The sequence below is a fragment of the Polyodon spathula genome, chromosome 31, assembly GCF_017654505.1.
Source record: "Polyodon spathula isolate WHYD16114869_AA chromosome 31, ASM1765450v1, whole genome shotgun sequence".
NCBI lineage: Eukaryota > Metazoa > Chordata > Actinopteri > Acipenseriformes > Polyodontidae > Polyodon > Polyodon spathula.
Genome location: NC_054564.1, coordinates 8,297,660 through 8,319,952, shown reverse-complemented (window position 1 = coordinate 8,319,952; position 22,293 = coordinate 8,297,660). Strand labels below are relative to the sequence as shown.

Genomic DNA, 22,293 nt, shown 5'->3' with positions numbered 1-22,293 from the left:
TCTCTCTCCCCGTCTTTCGCTCTCTCTCTCTGTCAGACATGCATGGTTTTGTTCTCTTGCTCAAAAGTAATTGCCCTCTCCAAGGCCCAGTTTCCACGGTAACGAGGCAGGCTCTGGTGTTCCTCTAGGGATTGTGGGATTGAGAGGGGGCAGGGCTGGGTTGCAGCATGGGATCATAACCAGTCAAACCCTACATTGCTGAGCATCATTCCCAGACAGCCTCAGATCGGCAGCTGCGGTGACTATAGCATTCAAACAGACAGCTGTGCCGGGCTGGGTGGCGTTCGTGATTATGTGGGTTGCTCCCCTGTCCACAGTGGGCTGGGCAGACACCACCTTGTTAATCTTGTGCCCACATGGAACCCAGGCCCCGAGGAGCTGAAAGACACTAGGGCAAACTGTGGAAGAGCACAGAGGAGTCCTAGATCTACGTGAACGGGCGTGTGAGCTGATCCCAGCCTCAGAGAACGAGGGAGTGCTGACAGGCCAGCTCCCCTACTCAGCACTGAGCCATTGCAGGGCTGCTTTGTGTTGTTCTGTCATGGTTTCCATGGAAACACCTCAGAACACCTGCAGCCAGCCAATAGCGTGCGGCAGGGCCGCCCCCGGCTCCTCCCACTGCAGCTCTGTGATGTTGCCTTGAGAGACTGGGCGTCGGCTCTCCCTGAGCGGTGTGTGTGTGTGTATTGATAGCTGCATACCGTGTACAGCGTGGCCCATTAATGACCGCCATTATCCTCTTCACCCATTTTTCACGAATGCTCTTGTAGGTGAAAATGCCACAGTTGCTCTTGCACAAACTCACCAGGAATGATTCACGAATCAATGCCCTGGTTCCGTGCGAGGCGTGCGCCAAACCCTTCCCCATCCAGCTCAAAGGCATGACCTGAACAGTCCGTCTGCTTCTCTTGGCTTCCTGTAAGTGGTGTAGTGCCCTGGCATAACCTTTGGATTTAAACTGCTCTTCAAGTCTCTCTGGAGTCACAGCAGCCCCGCTGGGAATGGCAGTGATGGTCTCAGCTGGTAGCTGGGCTGGGTTTCAAATGGTCATGCTGGTTGAAGAGATTGAAAAGCTAGCTGAAGATCTGGTTTAGCTAGTTGAGGAACGCAGTCCAATGACAAGGCAGTGCGTTGTGTGTCGGGGCTGTGTGTGAAATCCCCAGCTGCAGGGTGCAGTGGAGGCAGTTTAGATCTTGACAGCCGTTTTATTAAACTGGAATAATTGTTACCTATAGCTATTATGTCTGTCAGTGTGAATGTGTGGATGCATTTCTGCTGCTTTCCTCAGAGCTGGGGGGCTGGTCACCTCACTGCAGCAAAACAGCTTCTGCATGACATCCTGCCAGTCTACGCAATCCCTTTGATTGAGGCTCCTGCAGTCTGTAATCAGACAAGAGACAGCCGAGTGCACTATCCTGATATCTAATGGGTTCACTGTGCAGGCGTGCGTGCGTGCGTGCGTGCGTGCGTGTGTGACAGACAGACAGGCAGGCGTAGGTCTGATCCCCAGCAGTCCCTCTTGTTTCAGGTTCTGCTTTTTCTTGTATATATGCTGTTCACTTTAAATACATTAATAATGCATTGAAGCAGAGCTCAGCCTTTGCATTCACTTCCATTCATAATGCATTTCATTCACAACTTTCATCAGTTATAAAGCCTGTGTGGCTCCATTATGTTTTGTGAAGGCAGGATCAATGCACCGAGGCAGCCCTGTTACCTCTTACAGAACACTCTGGATAATCCCATTGGGATCCTATTATAACACAAGTGTCTGAACTGGAAGAAACCCCAGCTAGCAGAGCGCAGCATCACCAGCAACAGCAACGCAATGGATTGGGAGCAAACACTACACAGCAGTCCCGTCCGGTACCACACGACACCGCACTGGATTACCAGCGTGCCACTGGCACGTACAAACACAACAATGGTATCACTGCGGTGCCACTCTACCAGCGGGACCCTCACACGCTGGAGCTGCCCCTGTATTAGAATAGCATGTCACTGATCATCCCCTGGTGTGGGTTCCCTGTTCAGTGGATAAAATGACTTCAGGTCTAATTTCCCAGTGCTGTTAACATTGCACTTTTCACAAGAGCACTGAATTGAAAATTGTAACTAACAGAGATTCACACCTAGGGATGAGGTGAAACTGCCTGGGTTACTGGAGCATATCTGAACATCCCTGCTCTTATAAAATGGCAACACTCCCTGCTTTCATGCAGTTTCATAATTAAGAAACTAAACAGAAACGTGACAAAGGAACACAAAGGCGCAGCGTCTTTCAGAGAGTTTTTTTAATGGCACAACAGGAGATACTTCCACGTTATTTTTTTTTTCTTGTTAATAATTACATACGATGCTACAAAGTGCGAACACAAAACGTAACAAAAGAGTCGGATCAACCGCTTTGGCTCAGTAAACTCCAATGCTTTCAACACGGTTGATAAAAGATTGAATGGTGAGTATCAGAGCTGAGCTGCATTGAGAGCGGGCACAGCAGCCAGGGAGAGTCTCAGAGGGAGTGAGGGAGAAAGGGAGGGAGGGGTGTAGCCAGCAGGTTACTGGAGCCTGTTCTACCTGCCCTGTCTATCTTTGTTCCAGTCGTTTGGCTAACGCCTTTACCAGAGTCGAGGGTTCGACTGTTGCTGTTTGTTATCATAGACGCGAGGCACTTTGCTACCTATGATAATTCACAGCTTGCCCTCCTGTGTGCGCAGGATGCACATGAGTCTGGGGCACAACGTGAGGCAACAGTAAAACAAGAGCAACAGCACAACAGGAACCCCATCCTAATGTGAAAAAAAACCACACACACAGCAGCCGACAAAGGCGTTACCCAAAAGGTTTAGGGCACGTGGTGGCTGTCCTGACTGCGTTTCACTGGGATATAAGCCCCTGGAGTCAGACTGCGTCCGGCTGTCAGGTCAGCTGTGCTGGTTACCCACCAGCCCCTCACAGCTAGTCTGGGCAGCACAGCCCTGGGCTCCGGAAAATTCAAAATGTATTTACAAAACACTTTGAAATAAAAATAACACAAATTTAAAAATGAACTGCCCTCGTCATCCAAGCAAACGTGTCACAAAAAAATTCCAGAAGCGGGATAAAACCTTTTTTCTCTCTACAGATATATGAAATACCCCCATCTAGACTGCAGTTCAATTTGAACCAACAGGAACACCCACTGATGACGGCCGACACTGAACTGCAGAGAGGGTCATTGAGATTAAATGCTACAGTACTGCCCGTGCCCACCAGACATGAATCTATACCAGTCTGGCCAGCGACGGAACTGTACAACTGTCCTCTTCAGTAACACTAGGAAGATTAACATTTTCACAGCGCTGCTATGGCTTTCCTCAACAGCTGCTTTTTAAAGAATACCAAAAAAGGTAACAGGGAGCGACAGATTCAAACAAAGCAGTTTTTTTTTTTTTTTAAGTTTCTATTAGGATTCAACAGCCAGGCTAATTCGGTTTGTCAATTCCTTCAGAGTATTCTGTTCAAAAACCCAGACACTAAGCCCTTCTTCAGCTATTTCTCTGTCCAGAGCAGGTGTTCCTTCCTAATTGTACGAGGCAGCTTCAGAACATTGTGGAGAATCTATTATTAGACTTTCATTTCCATCCATCAACCCATAAAATTATTATTATTTTTTAAAACCACACATTTGATCCCACCCCATCAATAGAGAATATTAAATAAACCGTGTCGTTCTCTTCTCAGCCCATCAGGAGAGACCAGGACAGAGAAATGCAGCAATGTCAGGGCTGCCTTGCCAATAGCCTGTGCAGTCAGGGTTGTTCTGCCTTGCCAATAGCAGTCAGTCTAGAAGTGGTTCCTTTCGCATGACAGCGGCACTCAGAAAGTTCTCTTATATTTTTAAAGCAGTGGACACTGTGGAGTCAGGAGACACAGAGAGAGCCATGGCTGGATCCCACACGCCTTCCTTGAAAGGTGTAACGAATCTCTGAGTGAAACACTATGGTCTGGCGATTGTAAAGCCTGAAGAATAATAATGCAAGACAACCCAAAATCGACCCCCCCCCGGGACTACAGCCCCATCTGATAAAAGATCTGCCCCCACCCCCACTCTCGACGGTGGTGTCTGTGTAGACACAGCTCTGCCCATGCCCTCAATAAACCTTCATGTTTCTCAAAGAGATGTATAGCATCAGCTTCCAGCAAATTGTAAAGCATCAAACAGCGTTCTATTAGCGGCATTGAAAGTGTTTCTTGCAAAATATTAGAAGGAAAAATTCTTCTCTTTTTAATTCATTTTAAAAATCTAAGCATAAGCGATTATAAAGTATACTGTGAGCTTTACTGTTAAGGCTTGCAAATCTGCCCCTTATAAAATCTCCTACCCCTAGTGAGGGCAGGTCAGCCTGCCCAGATAACCTATAATCCACGACCTCACGCCCCACCCCAAACTTCAACTTCAACTGCCTTCCCTTGAGATCAGGGCTCCCTGTCCTGAACAGCACTCAACGTGACCTTTGAAAGAAATCACAGTGCGCGCGTTCACACTGAAACAGGCTTCTGTACCGTAGAGCCCGGCCAGGGGACGATGATAGGATCGGGCCAGGGCTAGAGAGATATTGATTGAGATTTCTGCCACGCTGCCTTCTTCGACTGTCAGTAAGTCGCTGTGACAGGGGTCTGTCTAGAGGGGACCCCCTTTTAATTCCTAGCACCTACAACAACTTGGATTGCAGCATTTTTACAATTGTGATCAGGGTCATTTTAAACACGACTTAGCTCTGCGTCTTCATCTGTATCTCCTTCAAACTTAAAACAATAAACGGCGCATGCCAGCCAGCCAGCCCAGCCATCCAGGATCTTCAGAAACTGAATCGAAAGATTTTAAGAGCAGGTGGCGCCCAAAACAAACGGTCACCAAATTACAGAGTGCAAAAAAAAAAAAAAATCCACTATAACAAAATACAAGGAGAACGAGACAGAGAGAAAGAGGAGGGAGAGAGAAAGAGAGGAGGAGAGAGAAAGAGAGAGAGAAAGAGGTGTCCATGGAACGGACTGCGACAGGAGCACAGCTCGCCGGGACCCAGGCTCTTCACTCCCTGCTCAGAAGGAGCTGGTTGAGGGGGTTGTCAGTCTCTTCCCGATGTACACGCTGAAAAACATGCAGAGAGGGACAGAGCATTACGGAGGCCAAAATACTGCACTATACAAGCACACTATAGTAAATGATCTACTGCTATCTAAATGGGGAGGGCTGTTCCAGCAATGCAGAGTTTCATTTAAATGAAGCCGTTTTGAATGTAAATTTTGCTATAGTTGGTCTCTAGGTGGCACAATCAATAGGCTATAAAAGCAACTTCTCTGTCATGTGACTAGACAGGGTGCAGACACCAGGCAGAGTGGGAGGAGCTGCAGCACTGCACTGCACTGCGGTGCTCAGGACTGCTCAGAGCTCCTCCGTGCCCTCTGCTGGGCACAATACAGACTGCACCCAACCAGAAGCATGCCTCCTTTCCATCTGCACAAAAACTTCAACACCTTTTCGACTGATGGAAACAGCAATGGGTCCACCCCTAGCACCGTTGTGTGAATCATTAAACTGGGTTATTTTGAAAACTGGTGCTCTGCGAAGCTAAGGATGAACCAGGCTGCTGTGCTCTTGGACTGCAAGTAGAGAATCAGAATAACACGTCCCAATCTGTGTCCACACGTGTTGGAAACACAACCCCTAGTGTGAACTCACCCCAGCCCCAGAGCCAGGATGTGTGACAGCAGCAGAGAGGGGATGACCACCTTGAGGAATTCGGCTGAGAAGACGCCCCCCTTCTTCATCACCCCCGTCTTCCTCATGCTCAGAGTCACCGAGCGCCTGGGGTGGCGGAAATGGAACTCCCTGGAGAGACAAGAGCAGCCATGCTGGTGTAAGAGCATGCTCTCGTGAGCAGGAGGTTCCGCTAAGCCGAAACTACGCTGTTATACCAGAGAGACGGGGTCAGCTGCACACACTAACTTCACAGAAATCACGTTCTAATGAAACAAACGCTCAGCACACAGTGAATACTGCTCTCCCGCTCAGCCGGTAGTCTAGGGTGCACGAGGCAAACCCGCTGCGCCGGGCTGCTCAGAAACGCTTCGTCTCTTTGGACTCACTTCGGGGGGATGTTTTCTGGTCGGCTGGACCAGTCCGCTACCCAGTCGGCGCTCTTCATCATCAGAATGTCTTCCTCCTTCTCCCTGTCCACGCTGTCCTCTTCCGACTGGGGAGGAAACACGCACACACACGGCACAGAGTTAGCAGGAGATCGTTCAGTATAACGGAGTGTGTGTGTGTGTGTGTGTGTGTGTGTGCTGTACCTGTGAGCTGCAAGAGTCTCGGCTCGTGCGCAGATCCACATCGAAGGTGATCTGTCCCTCGTCCAGGGGTGTGTGTGGGCGGGGAGGGCTGCCATTGAAACAAAACAACCTAATGAAACAGCTGCCACTTACCGTACATTACAGTTTGACATGACAACAGGACACAAAAACCCACACTGCACGTCCCCTCTGCTCCCCCTCTCTGACCCGTCGCTGGTGCTCTGCTCCCCCTCTCTGACCCTTCGCTCGTGCTCTGCTCCCCCTCTCTGACCCGTCGCTCGTGCTCTGCTCCCCCTCTCTGACCCGTCGCTCGTGCTCTGCTCCCCCTCTCTGACCCGTCGCTCGTGCTCTGCTCCCCCTCTCTGACCTGTCACAGGAGCTGCTGCTCTGGCTGCTCTCATGCTGTGCGTCCAGCAGGATCTTCTCCATGTCTCCATTGTGAATGGATGAGGAGGAGGGCACGTGCTCCAGACCCCCGTTGCGCTCCCCCTCTCCCTCTCCCTCTCCCTCGTTCAAGTTCAAGTTCATATTCAAGTTCAAGTTCTCCGTGTTCCCAGCGGCGTTCCCGTTCATCTCCAGCTCCACCCAGGACCCTGCGACACCGAGAGGGACAGAGCTGCTGAGGGGCAGGACTCCTGGGGAGCACAAAGCTGAGAATTCAGTGGCAGGGCAGGGAGACCAACTGACTAAGATAAAAAACAAAAAAACACCCTCTCTCTCTCTCTTGTAGTGAAAGCGAAAGCACTCCCCCAGGCTGAGTATCAGCACAGAGCAGTAAGCTCAGATAACTCCCAGCAAGGCTGCGAGATATCAGAGAGTGTGGGACGGGCATCACGTCCACACAAACACAGACACAGAGCAGAACAACATGAGAATGAGAAGAGGCTGTTCGGATCACCCACACTCCACCCTCTACCCCTGCGGGGGGTTTCACTTAACTGTGTATAACCCAACTACTGTTCTTCATACTGTAGGCTACTCTACGCATTTATAACTGTGCAGTAAAAGCTCCCCTTTGTTAAATTGGAAGAAGGGGACAGAGCAGAGTGGATCTGCTGCCCTGTGAACCAGCGCAAACCCCAGGAGCTCCGGCCCTCCTTCAGCTGGGAACGCAGGAAACGGCTCTGACTGCTCAAGGTGAAAACATCCAGTTTGTATCACAGAGCTGTTCTGATTGGTCTCTAGGCATGATAATGCGAGCGATTTATTTTGGTATTTTATAGAGACAGCCCATCTTTTTTCAGTTTAATTATCGCGGCACTGAAGTAAGATTCAGGTCTTCTGTTTAATATTGTGTGTTCTGTGTATAAGATTGAGAGTCTGGATCTGAATGCACGATGCACCCTCCAGGTGTTGCTGCTGGAGTATTTTAGGGTAGAAAAAACACACAAATCTGCTGTCATCCCTACTAAGAAGAACCTTGTTAGTGAAACAAACCCGTCTGCCTCCAATTACACGGCCTCCTAACGATGCTTTCCGTGGCAATCAGTCTATCAGAGTGGATGAGCTCATCCTGCTACTGCCTGTGGGTTTCACTGGCTGGGTGCAGCTTTCAGAGCTCATCCAATCAGAGCCTCCTCTCTCGCACCTTGACGAGATCGCTTGAAACAAAGAAACACAGCTTTCAGCAGACACAGCAAAACACTGCCCAGAGAGAGAGAGAGAAACTGGAACACACACTGCAAAACACTCTGCCCAGAGAGAGAGAGAGAAACTGGAACACACACTGCAAAACACTCTGCCCAGAGAGAGAGCGAGAGAGAAACTGGAACACACACTGCAAAACACTCTGCCCAGAGAGAGAGAGAGAAACTGGAACACACACTGCAAAACACTCTGCAAAACACTCTGCCCAGAGAGAGAGAGAGAAACTGGAACACACACTGCAAAACACTCTGCCCAGAGAGAGAGAGAAACTGGAACACACACTGCAAAACACTCTGCCCAGAGAGAGAGAGAGAAACTGGAACACACACTGCAAAACACTCTGCCCAGAGAGAGAGAGAGAAACTGGAACACACACTGCAAAACACTCTGCCCAGAGAGAGAGAGAGAGAAAACACTCTGCCCAAAGAGAGAGAGAAACTGGAACACACACTGCAAAACACTCTGCCCAGAGAGAGAGAGAGAAACTGGAACACACACTGCAAAACACTCTGCCCAGAGAGAGAGAGAGAAACTGGAACACACACAGCAAAACACTCTGCCCAGAGAGAGAGAGAAACTGGAACACACACTGCAAAACACTCTGCCCAGAGAGAGAGAGAAAAACTGGAACACACACACTGCAAAACACTCTGCCCAGAGAGAGAGAGAGAAACTGGAACACACACAGCAAAACACTCTGCCCAGAACAACACACTGCAAAACACTCTGCCCAGAGAGAGAGAGAGAAACTGGAACACACACTGAAGAGAGAGAGAGAGAAACACACACACTGCAAAACACTCTGCCCAGAGAGAGAGAGAAACTGGAACACACACTGCAAAACACTCTGCCCAGAGAGAGAGAGAGAAACTGGAACACACACTGCAAAACACTCTGCCCAGAGAGAGAGAGAGAAACTGGAACACACACTGCAAAACACTCTGCCCAGAGAGAGAGAGAGAAACTGGAACACACACTGCAAAACACTCTGCCCAGAGAGAGAGAGAGAAACTGGAACACACACTGCAAAACACTCTGCCCAGAGAGAGAGAGAGAAACTGGAACACACACTGCAAAACACTCTGCCCAGAGAGAGAGAGAGAAACTGGAACACACACTGCAAAACACTCTGCCCAGAGAGAGAGAGAAACTGGAACACACACTGCAAAACACTCTGCCCAGAGAGAGAGAGAGAAACTGGAACACACACTGCAAAACACTCTGCCCAGAGAGAGAGAGAGAAAACTGGAACACACACTGCAAAACACTCTGCCCAGAGAGAGAGACGAAACTGGAACACACACTGCAAAACACTCAAAACACTCTGCCCAGAGAGAGAGAGAGAGAACTGGAACACACACTGCAAAACACTCTGCCCAGAGAGAGAGAGAGAAACTGGAACACACACTGCAAAACACTCTGCCCAGAGAGAGAGAGAGAAACTGGAACACACACAGGCCCAACACACACACTGCAAAACACTCTGCCCAGAGAGAGAGAGAGAAACTGGAACACACACTGCAAAACACTCTGCCCAGAGAGAGAGAGAGAAACTGGAACACACACTGCAAAACACTCTGCCCAGAGAGAGAGAGAGAACACACACTGCAAAACACTCTGCCCAGAGAAGAGAGAGAAACTGGAACACTGGAACACACACACTGCAAAACACTCTGCCCAGAGAGAGAGAGAGAGAACTGGAACACACACTGCAAAACTGCCCAGAACACACACTGCAAAACACTCTGCCCAGAGAGAGAGAGAGAAGTGAAACACACTGCAAAACACTCTGCCCAGAGAGAGAGAGAAACTGGAACACACACACAGCAAAACACTCTGCCCAGAGAGAGAGAAACTGGAACACACACTGCAAAACACTCTGCCCAGAGAGAGAGAGGAAGTGAACACACACACAAAACACTCTGCCCATGCAGATCTTAGTGGCAATAAAACTCTTAGAAAAGGTCACTTAAACACTCTGCCCAGAGAGAGAGAGAGAAACAGGAACACACACTGCAAAACACTCTGCCCAGAGAGAGAGGGGAAGTGATCCTGGAACACACACTATGTAATGCAATCTTAGTGGCAATAAAACTGAAAAGGTCACTTAAAGTTTTTGTTTTTTTTTTTTTTTTAAACAGATCTGTCACCCACAGCAGATCAATGCCATCGACTCCTAAAGAGGTGGCATTACTTTGTATTCAGGGCTAGAGAAAATCCTTCACACACTGCAGTTCTGCTCCACAAGAGCCTGCCATTAACAAACCTACAGGGACAGAAGGAGCAGCACAGAAATGAGGCTTCACTGCTCTCCTATAAGAAATGTCTGTGCCGAGTTTAAACACATTCAGAATAACGATTCCCAGGATTCAGCCTTCCCCAGCACAAGCGATTACAAAACAGAAATGTGTGCAGAAGTGGGTCAGCGTTTCTGAAGGAGCCGCTGGAGAGGGAGAGAGACGATTTCAGCTTGATGCATTTATTTTTCTGAAGCCAGTTTATAATTTTTTTTTTTTTTTTTTTTTTTTTGTCCCGATACACTTTTGCCCCAATTTACTCGTTTTTAGTCGGCAATGAAATGGATGCATTAACAATGCAAACATGGCCATTTTATTTATTTATTTACTTAAACCAGGTGCACATGCCTTCTGTGTTTTGCATTTCCCTGCTGTGAGTTGTAATTCTCTGAGAATCAACTGCAGTTAGCAACGACGCTACTAAACTAATTTTCTTTCCCCATATTTGTAGAAATAATCGGTACGCTCCTCAACTCCTCCCGTGACTGCAAGCGGTGGTGGCGGAACCATAACCCCAGAGAGAGAGGCTCACTCCCACAGGAGCCAGCTGGCTCACATACCTGCCTCGTATTTACACGGTCGTGGGAACACGATTAGGTCCCACTCTGAGGGAGAGAGTAGCCTTGTGCAACTTGCAAGCCATAAGTGATCCTGTGCTGCGTATCCAGCGCCCTCGTTTGAAGCCGATCTGCGATGCAAACACGGGTCAGCTGCCATTGCGAGCGGCACCTCTTTGCCGCGGAAGATACTAAATCACCCGCAGTTTTATAACACGGACACGGGCACCTGGTTTGAGGAGACTTTGCTGAATCAAACCCCAGAGTCGCCCTGCCTGGCGTGCCGTGCAGTGGCCCTGAAACCGAGTTCAAAACCACATCGTGTTCCCTCGGTTAAGAGCTGCCTTTCCCATCGCGTTTGCACCGTTGTTTAGAAGCTGTGGTGACTGTTTGCAGTTAAAATATCGCCCGAACTGGGGAGAGAGGATCGGGTTTTTATTGCATTTTTTTTAAAGCATGTTCCTGAAGCTGAAAGCAGTCACACTTCACAACAAAGCATCGTCAAGCACATCTTATTAACACTGGCTATCTGAACCTCCGAATTACAGCGGCTTCGGGACGGGATTACTCGATGGGAATGTGTTATCAGTAATCTGCACAGACTGAATCAAATTTAATAAAATTAAAGCGTCACCCGGGTGATTTACTGCCCTCCCTTTCTGTTGTTGACAGAACACAGACCCCGCCCCAAGAGAGGATACGCCTACCACCCATTTACACGCTCCCCAATTGGACCAAACCCCTGCCAATTAACCGTGACGCTCTGTTCCCAGCCCTGTGATTGGTTAGCGAGCATGCCGATCACCACAGAGGCTCTCGCCACGACAACACCGTGTTTTTATATCTCTGTTTCTCAACCCGGTTCCCCCAGACCTTCACCCGCATTATCTGTTCTTATTGTTTCAAGTCCGGCTGCTCGCCCGCGGCAGGCAGGGACCCGCCGGCGGCTCTTACCGTTCAGCCCGGGCGCTTCGTTGTTGTTTTGTTGAGCGGCGGCCGACATGTTGCCTGAGAGCGAGCTGGGCGAAGACTGCGGAGGGCACGAGCGGGCGCGCCACGCCCCCTGGCGACGTCATCGGAGCAGGGTCCGCCCCCGGGCCCCGCCCTCTGTTCACGTCACCGCAGCAGGGTCCGCCCCCCCGCATGTCACCAGAGCAGAGTCCGCCCCCTGCACCGCCCCCGATCACGTCACCAGAGCAGGGGTCCCCCCCCCCCCAGCTTTAGAGTAAGGGCAAAGCACGCATTGGAATTAGACTCCACTCCTAGGAAAAGGATTCCTGTAACAGGGCACTTGCACACACATTATAAAAACAAATGATCTCACATATAAAAAGGACAGGTGCTTGTCTGAACTGTAGGATCTGATCCTTGTATTGAGTCAGTACCAGTGACTTTCACCGTGATCAGCCAGCAAAGGTTCCTCACTGCAGAAACACAGGAGCCAGCGCAGCCAATGAGAGAGACCAGGACCCAGCATGACAATGAAGCACACACACACAAACAACACACTCTGGGTTTTTATAAAAAAAAGATTTACTTGTTTTTGTAAAGTACAGTTTATTATTATTATTATTATTATTATTGTTTAATAATTCTAAGTTTGGCTTCAAGAAGTTAAAAAAAAAACAACTCATAACAGGAACTGACTTTTTTTCCCCTCCCACGAAGGCTAGACCGCAGTGCTGACTGGAGCTGGGCCACGGTCAGCGACGAGTTGATCCAGCAAAGCAGCCCCGCTGTGGAGGGGAGAGGGGTCCAGCCTGACACCAAACACACGCCCGTCAAACACCACTTCATGCACGGCTAGCTGGTCTCCCCGCCAGCCGCCCGGGAAACACCCGCCACAGCTAGCCGTAGTGAAACAAGGACTGTAAGATTTATAGCTTTTATATGTCAGATGAAAAAATGTCCCCTTTTTGTACTGCTTGGATGAGGAGGCGAATGAACCATGGGTCTCTGTAAAAGGAGAGCAGGGAGGGTAGTGGCAGACTGGGTGCTGCCCCAGTTATGGAGGCTGGTGAGGGGGTGAGGAGCACGGCTATCGCAGGGGTGCGTGCAAGAGGGGGCAGGGGGGGTGGTGAGGCGCAAAAAAAAACCATCCACATGTCAAAATTAATAACCATAAAAAAAATGAGCAGAAATGAAAAATGGCACAAAATGAAAATACCAAGAGCTAGCTGCATGGAAACATCCCTCCCCACAAAGGCTACAGTTCCACTAGATTCACAATACAGAAAGTGGGCTCTCGTTTGTACCCCCCTTCCCTCCCTCCCTCCCTCCCACCCACTCGGGCCGGGGTCAGTTCAGTTTGTCCTGGAATATGTACAGGTTGTTGGTGGTGGCCACCGCGATGATATTCTCCTGGGGGTGCCAAGCGGTGTGCAGGATCTTCTTGTTAAAGTCCAGGCTGTCCACGCTGATCTCGTCCTTCTTCCTCTTGCCCCCAGCACACACCTTGCGCGGCTTCAGCACGGCGCGCGGCTTGCTGCTCTCCCGCGACGCCTCCAGGGTCACGTCCTTCTTCTGCCCGCGGTCGAACATCCGGAAGAAGTTGTTGTAGGAGCCAGTCATCACCACGCTGCGGACACAGAGCGGTCCTGTTCACACTCAACTCACATTCAAAACCTCTCTGTTCAGTTAACTCAAAACTATTTGTTATCTTATCAGATACAACAGAACTGGTTCGAAAGCAGATCTCTCTTACCTGTCACTCCCGTTCCAGCAGCACTCAAACTTGTCGAAAATACAGTCGTTCTCGTAGAGAGAACACAGCTTACTCCTGAGATACTCATGAACCTGAGAGGGAGGGAGAGAGAGAGACAGAGATAGATAGAGAGAGAACAAGCACAGGGTCAGCGAATCAGTCTTTACTGTAACGTTGCCAATTAAATAAATCAAGATCAAGTGAAAGAGTATTTGTTTGAATTTTGAATTAATTCAAAACAGCCCCCCTTTCACAGGTGTACAGGGAAGCAGTCAAGCAACACTGTCAGAGGTCAGCCTCTACCTGGTACGTCTCCACCGGTCTCGACTCCATGTTTAGGTCCCAGATCTTGACGGACAGGTAGTCCCTGGTCATCATGTAGCGCCCGTTGTGGCTGAACTTGACGTCCGAAATGGAGGAGATGATTTCGGAGAAGAACGACCTGTTGCTGGGATCCTCCGGCTCCTCGAACACTGACCGGGAAGAGAGACAAGAGTCAGGGATCAAGCCTCTGCACTGGGACTGGTCGCGCAGCGCGGACCCCTCACCCTATACTCCCCCCTCCCGATCCTCACGTTTGGAGTGCTTGTCGCACAGTGCAGACTCTCTCATGTCGCAGAGCCTGATGGTGCCCTTGCTGCTGCTGTAGACGAAGGTGTTGCACTGGTTGGGGTGAAACTCTGCGGCCGTGATCACCTCCGTCAGCTCCTCCATGTTGGCCGGCTTGATATCGACAATATCTGAGGGGGGGGCAAAGGTCAAGGAGCAACAACGAGCAGACCAGAGCCATTCCTTTACCGGAGGCCCGATCGACCGACCCCTCCCTCGCCAGACCCCCCCTCTCCCAGCAGCAAACTAAGCATTTCAGATAGGGACCCCCTCCCCAACTGAAAACTAAGGGAAACCAGAACGATTTATGTATAATATTACAGTTGCTACATCGCTATATGAAATCTACATGCTGTTTTATAAGAGAGACCTGGGCAGCCTTTTCAGATCCCAGCTTGGCTTGAGAGCGACTGGTTTAAAGCCGCAGCGCTGCTCAGCCCCGCGCCCCAGGCCTGGCTCGGATACTGAAGCTTCGGTCGGTGATCTCCAGGTGCCACAGGTTGACGCGCAGGTCGTCCGCAGACAGGTAGGTCTCGTAGTCGCTGTTGACCGAGATGGAGTTGATGTGGTAGGTGTGTGCGTTCGCAAACACCCTGCGTGGACTCGCCTCCACCATGAGGTCCATGGGCCGGAACACCGGCACCTGAGAGAGGGGGAGGGTTAGAGAGAACGCTGTAGCCACCTCCTTTCCAAGAGAGGACCCCTGTCCCCCTGGCTGCCGTGCGGGGCAGTTTGGGGGTTCCCTCTTACCCGTAGTGTTGTGACTGTGGAGGGGTCCCTGTACCTCCCATCCTCCTCTTTCAGGTTGTACCCCTCTGGTCTCTTGTCTCGTTCACTGATCTTCCACAGCTTTATAGTTTTATCTGAAGCCAGGAAGCAAAAACCGAGGAAAAGGCCAGTCAGCGCCATTTACCAAACAATAACCAAAAATCAAAGCACACGCTTTCATCCAGAGTAATGAGAACCTCAATACACTACCTTCCGAGTCAGCCCTGCCCTGCTGTATCCCCTACCCTCCGAGTCAGCCCTGCCCTGCTGTATCCCCTACCCTCCGAGTCAGCCCTGCCCTATCCCCTACCCTCCCTGCCGTGTTGCAGACTCACCGTTTGTGGACAACAGGAACTGCGCTGCATTCTTCTGGGGCAGCCAGCGGATCTTGTTGATCTTCTCCTCAATCTCCAAGCTCTTCAGGTAGTCGAACTCCGGCTCGTGACTCTGGAAGGTGCTGTAAACGTTGTACTCGCCTCGGCACTGCAGCTGGCTCTTATTCTGAACAGAGACAGACAGACAGGGTTTAACATCCACAGACCAGACTTCAAGGCAGCCGGACAAACAGCTACTGAAAAGGGGGCCGTTATTGCAGTCGATTTGCAAATTCAACTTTTCACCCTTCTCTTCCTGTCCGTTCTGGTCCGCGGTGATCAGGAGAACCGCCTTGACTATTTGCATCAATCTTCAAACTTTAAACAACTAGCCTCCTACAGATGATTCACATCACATTTGGCTCCAATCCGATTTATTGCAGAAATATTTACCCTTTCCGGTACTGTGGGATAAACAAGCGATTCCAAGGACCCTCTGTGTAAACTGTTTTTTTTTTTTTTTTTTTTTTTTTTTTTTTTTTTTTTTTATGAAAAGGATGTCTGTGTTGCCGCTGTCTTCCCTAGGTGGTCGTTCTAAAGTGACAAAGCGATTTCAGTCCAGTGATCAATGAGAATAAATCACCATATGTTTGCAAACCAGGAACTGAACTGAAACCAGCTCAGCAGCAAGCCAGCCAGCCAGCCACTCAGAGAGTCTGCAGCCAGCCCCCTGTCCAAACTCCTGGCCAAACCCAGTATTGCATTTAACCACCCGTAACTACTAACCACTCAAACAGCTCTGAATTCTGAACCACTACAATGAAATCAATTCAACAACAAGCACTCCGACTACAGTTCTCTCTCAGTGTGTGTTAAACCTGCAGGCGTTCGATTCCCGATTCTCTCTCGTGTTATTAGCTCCCTTCCCCACGCAGCACAGTACCGTTCCCAAGCAGGCGGAGGAGTGCAGTGAATTAGAGGCTGCCTCCTGCGTCCCTGACTGTCACACTGAAGCCAACGAGAGACACTTCTAGACCTCCAGAGGAGAGAGAGGCAGGGACGAGAGGCCGGTGAAGCAGCCTGCCCGCGGCTTCTCAGACAGGAAGCTCACGTTTCTGACCTCTGGCTCCTGCTGGAAGATGACGACTCTGCCTCCCTTGTCGCCCGTCGCCAGCAGCTCTCCAGAGTGATTGAACTCCACAGTCGAAATAATATCAGCTGGAAAACAAAAGCAGGCACAGGGCCAGGGGCCTGGGTTAGTGTCAGAGAAACCTCACAGCATCTCCTCCTCGCGGGCTCAGAGCTGAGGGGGCAAGCTCAGCAGAGCTCCATTCAGGACCGGCAGCCTTTTCACAGTCAGTCTGGGTTTAACAAGAGGATACGAGAACCACTAGCCCATAATCCTTCCCTCTATCCACTTAACAACACAGCCTCCCTCCCAGCCTCTCAGCTCTATCCACTAAAGCCACACAGTGTCTGAATGAGGAGCGGCCAGCACCATCCAATTCAGCATCAACCCTTTATCACCATTTATTTGAGAGGTAGAAGTTTCAGAAGCAAGACACAGTCCAATGCATTGGATTTTCAAAGCAGGTTTATTGAGACAGCTGTCTCAGAAAGCTGTGTCCCGGGTCGCTCCTCGAGTTCAGAGAGGAAGTCTCTCCTGGCCCTTTCCTGCTCCTAACAATTCCAAGGGATTGTTCCTGGGGAGGGAGGCCTGCCCTTCTGTTTCCCAGCCCTGGTCCTGCCTCACAACCCCCGCCCACCCCTAACCAAACACCCCTGAGATTCGACTCCAAACCAGCAAAGAGGCTGCAGCTCGACTCCAGACTCTCTTCTAAAACTGTTTCTGTCTCCGTCCTCACAGACAGAGAGAGAGAGAGAGAGGTGTGTCACTGCCTGCCACAGCAATAACCACCCAAACCTGACCTCTCCCCTGGGGGCATGACAAGCCTGTGTCTGGGGACTCCGAGCACAATCCATCAATCACACAACACAACACAGGGCTGAGCTCTGCATCCCGGAAGATTCTGGCGAGATCTCTCCGACACTCCGAGTTAAAGCAAAACCTGCTCCACTCCTCCATCCTTCAAGTACCTGCAGTGACGTCCCCGGGGGGGGGGGGGGGGCTAGGCTAGTCTGTTACTCAGCACTCTCTCGGTCCCACGCCCACACGCTCTTGTGTGGTCATTTGAATTAGCAGGGACTTGCACTGAGCACTTCCAGGATATGCTGTGCCGGCACAACCAAATGGAGGACTTTGTTTTAAAATGGGGTCGAGTTTTTACTCTGTCTGGGAAAAAAAAACAAAAAAAAAAACAGACACAGCTTTGTAGGGACAGAGATAAGACTCCCACTGCACAGCAGTTTCACCATTTCCAGAGTACAGGTAACAATCTCTTCGATTCTTATTAAACTCAAAGCACAGTGCTGCCAACTGTCGTCACTACAACTCTCACACTATCCAGCCCTTCCTTTGTTACCCATCATGTTACAAGTGTTCCCGTGAGAGAGATTTATCTGACAAAAAGATCCACAACAGAGGATTAAGGGAACTCCTGTTCGCTGTAGCCTAGCCAACCCCATTCCCACACATCTATCCTGCCAGAGAGAGAGAGACCCCCCCCCCCACCTCCCACCTCCCACACAATCCAGCTTCCCACCACAATCTAGGGACGCTCGCGAGGACACAGAGGAGTCACACAGAGCAGCTGCTGGAGAGAGCTCCACTTCACCCAGCTCACACACAGGGGGGAGGGAACCACGGCCCAGGGGGCCTCTACAATTCACTTGAGGAGCGATAGTGTATTATTACTATACCCATCCGTCGATCAATAGATACCATTGTTGCATAAGATATGAGTGAGACTCTGCTGGAATTGCGTTGGAACAAATGCGTCAACTCTGACCCCGTGAACAACACTAACGGTCTGGACACCGTCATCTTCAGGAAATAGTTTCAAGCCTGCATATTTAAAAGCACCAACACCCCGCAGCCTGGGTTAAATGCACTGTGAACCTGCCTGCACAGTGCTCACGGACAGTGGGGTTCAGAGGCTCAAAAAGCCGTTCAACTCAGTGCGTCTGCTTTAAGAACCTTACCCTTGCTAAACAACGTCACAGCCATTAAAAATTAAAAAAAAAACACTAGAAATGTTTCACACTGTCCTAGAACCATGACACTCGAGTCCAGTTTCTACACAGCTGCTCTCTGCATGCATTTCATGGTCAGAGCAGCGCTGGTTGGGACTATAGGACTGGGATGAGCGAGAGTCTGCTGCATCTAGAGATTTACAAAGGGAGTTTGTCTTCTTACCTTCAGCAACGTCATCGTCGATGGCCCCCTTCACCTGAGAGAAGCACCACTGCACATCATTGCCCCCGCCTCCGGCTCCTGACAGAGAGAAAGAGAGAGACAGAGGTGAGCCAGCCAGACTCCTAACAACCCATCAACACAATGCATCACAACATCGAGTCAAGAGAGAGAGACAGAGGTGAGCCAGCCAGACTCCCAACAACCCATCAACACAATGCATCACAACATCGAGTCAAGAGAGAGAGACAGAGGTGAAGCAGCCAGACTCCTAACAACCCATCAACACGATGCATCACAACATCGAGTCAAGAGAGAGAGACAGAGGTGAAGCAGCCAGACTCCCAACAACCCATCAACACGATGCATCAGAACATCGAGTCAAGAGAGAGAGACAGAGGTGAGCCAGCCAGACTCCCAACAACCCATCAACACAATGCATCACAACATCGAGTCAAGAGAGAGAGACAGAGGTGAAGCAGCCAGACTCCCAACAACACGATGCATCAGAACAGAGTCAAGAGAGAGAGAGACAGAGGTGAGCCAGCCAGACTCCCAACAAGCCATCAACACGATGCATCACAACATCGAATCAAGAGAGAGACAGAGGTGAAGCAGCCAGACTCCCAACAACACGATGCATCAGAACAGAGTCAAGAGAGAGAGAGACAGAGGTGAGCCAGCCAGACTCCCAACAACCCATCAACACGATGCATCACAACATCGAGTCAAGGCCACCAGCACAATGCAACCCAGTGAGGCTCAGCGAGTGGCTCGAAGATGAATGCAGTGTTTTGTAGTTGGCATGAACACGCAAGTTATTATTTTGCCTTGCAACAAGTCTTATTAAAATCAATGATTCGCAGAAGTAGCCTGTCCCATGTATCACGATGCACATGGTATCAGTGCAACCCCATACACTGAGCAGTCATTCAGAGATTACACAAACCAATGCCAGCACGGTCCCTCGTGCACACTGAACACATTTAAAACAGCAAGCACTTCAATCTTCCTCCCAGCACGACTGATCCACGCTGGGGTCGCTCTGCACCACTGGGATGAGTTTGCACAGCTCCAGCACAGCCCTGTCCGCTCCTGCCAGACTCTGCCACGCTTCAGGGAGCGACTCCGAGGACGGGGTCTGCTGCCAGCGGCTCGGTCAGGCAGAACGATCCTGAACCGCTTCCCAGCAAGGCACCGAAGAGGAGGCTCAATCTGGACATCTTCCCTTCGCCGAGATACTGCGTGCCTCGTTTAAAAACCCTGCTGATTTAGGACAAGCAGACGGTTTATTTTTTTCACCCGTTCTTCCCTACAGCTGTTGGTTTCAGTGGTACACTGTTTAACTGGTGGGATTCTGTGAACCAATGGAGGTGCAAGCTAGGAGCTGGGTTCAAAAAGCTGGGACTGGAGCCTGTTCAGATACATTGAGAACCTCAGCGAGGGTTAATGGGACCCGGGAGAGGCAAGGGTGTCAACACAAGACTAATTATCCAGACATCCGTGAAAAAGGGGTAAATTTCGAAGACAGAAGCGTGCCGGCAGATTGAGGTGGAAGGGTCGATCCAAGTTCATGTTTGAACAGTGTTGAGCCGGGGGGGGGGGGTCACTCTACTGTAGTTGCATCACACCGAGACGAGGACATGGCAGACAGTGCATTATAAACGCTGTACAACTCAAAACACTTCCTGTAGACCTACCTCTACACTGTTCACTTTTGAATCTGTGTTTTTAATCACCACTTATGTAGTGGACAGCCAGATCACTTTCACACTGATATCAATGAGAATCACGCAGAGGAGAGCTCAGTGCAAGCTGTACAGTGACAAAGATTCAGCTTATATAACTGCACTGTGCAACACAAGAATTCACTCAAATCGAGCCAACTCAGTGATACAAGTATACTCTGACACCATGTACAGTTTCACAGTCTTACAGTGAGATAGTGGGGAATGCTGGGTCTGATTACAAAGAGGCTTTAAAACGAGATTGCACAGCCCTGCTGCTTTCACTACCAGAATCGAGTCCGTGATGAAAACGGTACGTTTAAAAGTGTGTGCTGCACATGGCAGGTGTTTCACAGGGCAAGGGGAGGCAGCTGCGCGCTAGACCGTAGTTTAACGTATGTGCGGCTTGCATAGCCTTGACCACACCAACATGTCCATTTGCACATCCCACTGTCTGAATGTGTATCCCAGCCCAGCTGGCCAGGTCAGTCTCAGGAGTGGATAACTCTGTGCTGTGTTCACATGGTCAAGGGCACGTGGGCAGACTGTGGCCCACGCACTGTTCCTCGCTGTGCTGGACGCAGGCCCTCCTCGGGTGGAACGCTCCGCATCACTCACAATTTTTGAGGCGCAAGTCAAAACAGCAACACAACTGGAGTAGCGCGTCTTTATACACTTCAGTGCTTAAATATAACAGGGTTACACACTAAATCATCTGATTAAAAGGCTTCTAAAAATGTTATTGAAAGGAATGACCACAAACAGACAGCCTGTCCATTTGAGACGTGTGCTGGGGGGGGGGTGTCGAGTGACATTTTATAATAGAATTCAAGGCTATTAAAATGTTTTTCATAGGCACAGCATTACTTCATTCTCAGCCAATACTGACACATGCATTCGCTGCTCACTTCAGCACCTGTAACCCACATTAACATACGGGTTTAAGAAATATTTCAAACAATTTAGAGAATGTCCCCCATGTATGAACAACAAAATCCACCACGCGTCACCCGCCCTGCAAACACGCCCTTGTCCGGGTGTATTTGGGTGACGCACACACACCCGCTCCCACCCGAAAAAAAAAAAGCTTTTCATTCATATATTATATATATATTATATATACACATACACACATATACACACTGTTAAAGTGCACGACCTCTACCCTTTCACAGCGCCCAAAACGAAAACAACGAAACAGCCTCGGCGAGGCAACGCCGCTCCCAACATTAAGAGTCACCGAACCGGATCTGTGTTAGAAGAAAACGGGCCTCTGATTACACAGAGGATCTGATAATCTCAGAAACGCACAAACACCTCCTCTGTGCGATCAAGGAAGTGCTGAACGATTATAACGCACAGCCAGGTCCTGCTTTCCACAGCGTGCGTTTTAATTGCGGGTATCCACAATAACACATTGCAGCGAGGCACAGAAACAGGTGCCGAATTGCAAAGCCGGTGAATTGAATAATGCAATAACCAACGAATTTAAAAAGAAAAACATTTCCCCCCCTAGGCCTTGTCTGAATGCACTTTATATAAATGCAGGCCGCAGACAGAGCGAACCGGTCCGGTTACAAGGAGAGCAGAAACGCCGGCAGGATCTCTTCCTCAGCCGGGTAATATTACCACTGCAGTCGGTCCGGAGCATGCAATCACAGCACAGCTGAGCGGAGCAACCCGGACCCGCAGAACAACCCCGGCGTGGACCCGAGGAGAGCGGCGGGTCGATGAGGGGGGAGAGATACCGACAGCGGTGCGAAAAAAAAAAAGATTTGTACATATGCAATTCACAACCCCCCCCCCGGGGAAAGAAAACGCGCTGCATTTACCTGCCATGACGCGCTTGCGGCTGTCCCTGGAGCTGACTGCGTGTCTGCGGGCTCTAGCTTGGCCGGGCTGTGTGTGCTGATCGCCGGCACACAGTGAGGATGGAGCTGGATTGTGAGGCTCCGCTGCCTCTCTCTCTGCTTCCTCCCCTCTCCTTCCACTTTCAAAATGGCGCACCCTCCTCCCCCCGCACT

The 22,293-nt window shown here is 50.1% G+C and overlaps 2 protein-coding genes across 4 annotated transcripts; both read right to left on the bottom strand.

The window, feature by feature from the left end:
* Window positions 1–2,276: 2,276 nt before the first annotated feature.
* Window positions 2,277–11,897, bottom strand: LOC121303234 (BCL2/adenovirus E1B 19 kDa protein-interacting protein 3-like). 2 transcript variants are annotated; one of them, XM_041233809.1, is made up of 6 exons: window positions 11,789–11,897; window positions 6,701–6,926; window positions 6,334–6,421; window positions 6,130–6,236; window positions 5,723–5,872; window positions 2,277–5,131 (listed from the first exon to the last, which is right to left on the bottom strand). In XM_041233809.1, the coding sequence occupies exons 1-6, from the start codon at window positions 11,835–11,837 to the stop codon at window positions 5,083–5,085; spliced, it is 669 nt and encodes a 222-aa protein (XP_041089743.1). In that variant the 5' UTR covers window positions 11,838–11,897; the 3' UTR covers window positions 2,277–5,082. The 2 variants fall into 2 exon arrangements, with proteins under 2 accessions (XP_041089743.1, XP_041089742.1); XM_041233808.1 differs by having other exon boundaries at window positions 6,701–6,968; window positions 11,789–11,896.
* Window positions 11,898–12,420: 523 nt separating this feature from the next.
* On the bottom strand, window positions 12,421–22,245 carry LOC121302985 (serine/threonine-protein phosphatase 2A 55 kDa regulatory subunit B alpha isoform). 2 transcript variants are annotated; one of them, XM_041233364.1, is made up of 10 exons: window positions 22,102–22,245; window positions 18,546–18,623; window positions 16,341–16,447; window positions 15,251–15,416; window positions 14,898–15,010; window positions 14,613–14,790; window positions 14,114–14,278; window positions 13,842–14,011; window positions 13,539–13,630; window positions 12,421–13,412 (listed from the first exon to the last, which is right to left on the bottom strand). In XM_041233364.1, exons 1-10 carry the CDS (start codon window positions 22,106–22,108, stop codon window positions 13,133–13,135), a joined length of 1,356 nt encoding a protein of 451 aa, XP_041089298.1. In that variant the 5' UTR covers window positions 22,109–22,245; the 3' UTR covers window positions 12,421–13,132. The 2 variants fall into 2 exon arrangements, with proteins under 2 accessions (XP_041089298.1, XP_041089299.1); XM_041233365.1 differs by having other exon boundaries at window positions 16,350–16,447; window positions 22,102–22,244.
* Window positions 22,246–22,293: the final 48 nt, after the last annotated feature.

Excerpts from the sequence above, each read along its gene's own strand:
- LOC121303234 (XM_041233808.1), bottom strand. The coding sequence starts at position 11,837 with ATGTCGGCCGCCGCTCAACAAAACAACAACGAAGCGCCCGGGCTGAAC. Across the intron at positions 6,969-11,788 it reads CGAAGCGCCCGGGCTGAACG|GAGTCCTGCCCCTCAGCAGC; the intron begins GTAAGAGCCGCC and ends TGTGCTCCCCAG. Across the intron at positions 5,132-5,722 it reads ATCCTGGCTCTGGGGCTGGG|CGTGTACATCGGGAAGAGAC; the intron begins GTGAGTTCACAC and ends CATGTTTTTCAG.
- LOC121302985 (XM_041233364.1), bottom strand. Across the intron at positions 15,417-16,340 it reads AGGAGCCAGAGGTCAGAAAC|AATAAGAGCCAGCTGCAGTG; the intron begins GTGAGCTTCCTG and ends GTCTCTGTTCAG. Across the intron at positions 13,631-13,841 it reads GACCGGTGGAGACGTACCAG|GTTCATGAGTATCTCAGGAG; the intron begins GTAGAGGCTGAC and ends CCTCCCTCTCAG.